The sequence below is a fragment of the Emys orbicularis genome, chromosome 17 (genome assembly GCF_028017835.1).
Source record: "Emys orbicularis isolate rEmyOrb1 chromosome 17, rEmyOrb1.hap1, whole genome shotgun sequence".
NCBI lineage: Eukaryota > Metazoa > Chordata > Testudines > Emydidae > Emys > Emys orbicularis.
The window spans coordinates 24,889,545-24,893,676 of NC_088699.1; the positions used below are offsets into that span (position 1 = coordinate 24,889,545).

The 4,132-nt window shown below is 57.1% G+C and overlaps 1 protein-coding gene across 1 annotated transcript; it reads left to right on the forward strand.

Annotated features, from left to right (window-relative positions):
* The first annotated feature begins 1,169 nt into the window (after nt 1–1,169).
* Nucleotides 1,170–1,814, forward strand: LOC135890865 (claudin-4-like). The gene has a single exon (XM_065418329.1). The coding sequence runs from the start codon at nt 1,170–1,172 to the stop codon at nt 1,812–1,814; it is 645 nt and encodes a 214-aa protein (XP_065274401.1).
* The last annotated feature ends 2,318 nt before the right edge of the window (nt 1,815–4,132 follow it).

The following is a 4,132-nucleotide window of genomic DNA, read 5'->3' on the forward strand; positions in this document are numbered from 1 at the left end:
TGGCGGGGGGCACGAGAAGGGCTCCGGGGAGGCACGGCCAAGTCCGGCCCCGGTTCCGGCCGAGCGTGCCGGCCCCAGGGGCTCCGGCCCGGCTCAGCTCCAGCCCGGCCCCCACGGCCCGGCTCGGGTCCGGCCCGGCCCCTGTGGCTTGGGTCCGGCTCGGCTCGGACCTGGACCCCGCGGCTCGGGTGCGGCCCGGCCCCAGCGGTGCGGTGCGGCTCGGGTCTGGCCTGGCCCCCGCGGCTCGGCTCGATTCCCAAGCCCGGTTACCCCGGCCGGAGCGAGGCTTGATTCCTGGGGGCGGGGCTTGCCGCAAGCCTCGCCTCCAGGAATCGGGCCCTGCTCTTGCTAAAGCCGACCCTGTCCCTAGGTAACCCATTCCAGTGCTTCACCATCCTCCTAGTGAAAAAGTTTTTCCTAATATCCAACCTAAACCTCCTCCACTGCAACTTGAGACCATTGCTTCTTGTTCTGTCTTGAACTCCTGGCTCTCAGCCCAGTGCACCTCCCCCTAGGCTAAGAGGTATTGGAATTGGGGGCAGAGGCTGGCTAGTGTGGGCCACTCACTGAGGCTGGGGAGTATGGCCTGGGGAGCTGGAATATTCAGAAAATCACAAGCACACATACACATATGTACATACATGTGCACACATATATATGTACATATACACACGTACATACATGTACACATGCACACACACAATTCACTTTCATGCAAGAGCAGTCACCGAAAAAGCTCAGCCTGAACAGGTAAAGTTTGACATCGGGGGGTATAATGGACAGGGTTGGGCGAAGGTAACCATGGGTATCGCGGCTGCTCTGCCTATGGGAAGCCAGCTCTGTCTCCTAGAACTTGGCCTGTGGTGCAGACGCCCAACATAAGACCCCAAGTGCCACTTCTTCTCACATCGTAGCGATGGGAAACCGAGGCACAGCAAGGTCAGAGTGACTTGCCCAAGGTCACCCAAGGAGACTGTGGCAGAGCCAAGTCTTCTGAGTCTGACCACCTAATCTGGGGCCTTGCTCCAGCTCCCCCTGCTGTTGCAGCCCCTGGTTTCACCTCCTACAAATTACCGGCATTCGGTTTGCGGGGTGTGTGTGCAGTGCAGCATCTCTAATTCGCTCTTCCCACTGTCTCCAAAGGTGAGAGCGTGACTTGCCCGTAAGCCATGACGGTGATGGCTGTGCAGATGGGGGGCCTGGCCCTGTCGGTGCTGGGCTGGCTGGGCACCATCCTGACCTGTGCGCTGCCCATGTGGAAGGTGACGGCCTTCATTGGCTCCAACATCATCGTGGCCCAGGTGTTCTGGGAGGGGCTGTGGATGAACTGTGTGTACGAGAGCACAGGCCAAATGCAGTGCAAGGTCTACGACTCGCTGCTGGACCTCTCCTCGGACCTCCAGGCAGCCCGAGCCCTAGTTGTGGTCTCCATTGTGGTGTCCTTCCTTGCCCTCCTTATTGCCATCTTTGGGGCCGAGTGCACCAGGTGCGTCGATGACAAGGGGGCCAAGGCCAAGATCTCCATCACCTCCGGGGCTGTCTTCATTCTGGCCGGGATTGGGCTGCTCATCCCTGTGTCCTGGTCGGCCAACACCATCATCAGCAACTTCTACAACCCCATGGTGCCAGAGGCTTTAAAGAGGGAGCTGGGGGCTTCCATCTATGTGGGCTGGGCCGCAAGTGCCCTCTTGGTGTTTGGGGGGGCCATACTGTGCTGCTCCTGCCCCCCCAGCCAAGATGCGCCATACCCCATGAAGTATAAAGTGGTGAAGCACTCCAGCCTGGGGAGCTATGCCCTTAAGAACTATGTGTGAGGAGCCCTGCCTTGCCCTCCCTGGAGACCCCCTGTCAAGGCTGTATCCCTACTTTGAACTTTAGGGTACAAATGTAGGGGCCTGCATGAAAACTTCTAAGCTTATCTACCAGCTTAGCTCTGATCCGCTGCCACCATCTTAAGAATTCCCTCCCTGGGAAGCCTTGAGAAACCTTTCACCAATTCCCTGGTGAATACAGATCCAAACTCCTTGGATTTTAAACAAGGAGAAATTGACCCTTCCCCCCTCCTTCCTTTCACCAACTCCTGGTGAATACAGATCCAAACCCCCTTTGGATCTTAAAACAAGGAGAAATCAATCAGGTTTTTAAAAAGAAGGCTTTTAATTAAAGCAAAAGGTAAAAATCATCTCTGCAAAATCAGTATGGAAAATAACTTTACAGGGTAATCAAACTTAAAGAGCTCAGAGGAATCCCCTCTGTCTTAGGTTCAAAGTATAGCAAACAAGATAAGCACTTTAGTAAAAGGTACATTTACAAGTTGAGAAAACAAAGTAAATCTAAGACGCCTTGCCTGGCTTTTACTTACAATTTTGAAATAAGAGAGACTTGTTTAGAAAGATGGGGAGAACCTGGATTGATGTCTGGTCCCTCTCAGTCCCAAGAGCGAACAACCCCTTAAACAAAGGACACACACAAAAACCTTTCCCCCCCCAAGATTTGAAAGTATCCTGTCCCCTTATTGGTCCCTGGGGTCAGGTGTCAGCCAGGTTACCCGAGCTTCTTAACCCTTTACAGGTAAAAGGATTTGGAGTCTCTGGCTATGCCCTTAAGAACTATGTGTGAGGAGCCCTGCCTTGCCCTCCCTGGAGACCCCCCTCTCGCCCTAGCCCATCCCACGTGCTCGCAGGGGCCCCTTTACAGCCATCCAAACAGATGTTGGCTTCAAGCCGAAGTGTGTGAAATTTGTAGGGGTTCCCCTCCCAGTCCGGGTCCTGCCCCACATGTATCCTCCCACCTGCATCTCACCCCACCCGTCCCACCTCCCCACGCGTTTCCCTGCCTGCATCCCATCCTACCCATCCCACCTCCCGCTGTGTATCCCCCCTGCATCCCACCCCACCTCCCCATGTGTTTCCCTGCCTGCAGCCTATCGCACCCCACCATGTGTATCCCCCCCCTGCATCCCACCTCCTCATGTGTATCTCCCCCACCTGCATCCCACTCAACCTGTCCCACCTCCCCATGTTCCCCCCCCACTGCATCCCACCCATCCCACTTCCTCGTGTATCCCCTCTGCATTCCACCCCACACATCCCACCTACTCATGTGTATCCCCCCCCCCGCATCCCACCCCACACGTCCCACACATATTCCCTCCTTGCCCATGTCCCACCCCACTTGTCACCTCCCTACATGTATCCCCTCCTTGCTGGTGTCCTGCCCCATGCATCCCCCCTCCCTGCCCGTGTCCTGCTCCACATACCTCCTCCCCACCCACATCCCACTTGACATGTGCTCTCTCCCTGTCTATTCTGTTCTCTGTAGGCTCTTATACCACACGTACTCCCATAGTTTCTAAATGCCTTCTAGTCGGCCCACAAAGGCTGGTGGACCTGATCATCAGCCTGAGCCAATCAGGCACGTCCAGGTCAGTCTGTAGCCCTTTCCTCAGGGCTCTCTTTATTCTTTTTAACACAAAAAAGAAGCATGGAACAATAACAAAAAGTAACAATCCTGTTCTCAGCTGTGACTGTGGGGCCCCCCAGGCTCTGACAGCTTAAGGGGCTGTACCTTCCCCAGCCTGGAGCAGGGGGCACGGGGTTTCCTGCACTCTCACACCCTCCTGCTGCAGCCACAAGAGACCACACTCCAAACCCTCTGCTGGAGCTGGGCTCTCCTTTATATCCCCTGGCTGGGACTCATCAGCCCAATCACTCAATGCTGCCCAGAAGGGCCAGACTGGCCAGTTCCAGTCCTTGCTTCCAGGGGAGGTCAGTGCAGGCCGGCTTTGGCCTGGGCCAGATCCCAGGGAAGCAGCTCCTGGGGACACAGGCAGCGGCTCCAGGCCCTTCATTACTGGTATAACCAGCTGTGGAACAGGCAGCATTGAGGGACAGCCCCAGGAGGTTGGAGCCCCCGAGCCAGCCACAACCCCCCCGCAGCCCCTGCCCCACCCACAACCCCCCACAGCCCCTGACCCAGCCATGACCCCCCCACAGCTCCTGCCCCAGCCACAAACCCCCCGCAGTCCCTGCCCCACCCACAACCCCCCCGCAGCCCCTGCCCGACCCACAACCCCCCACAGCCCCTGACCCAGCCACGACCCCCCCACAGCTCCTGCCCCAGCCACAAACCC

Excerpts from the sequence above, each read along its gene's own strand:
- LOC135890865 (XM_065418329.1), top strand. The coding sequence starts at position 1,170 with ATGACGGTGATGGCTGTGCAGATGGGGGGCCTGGCCCTGTCGGTGCTG.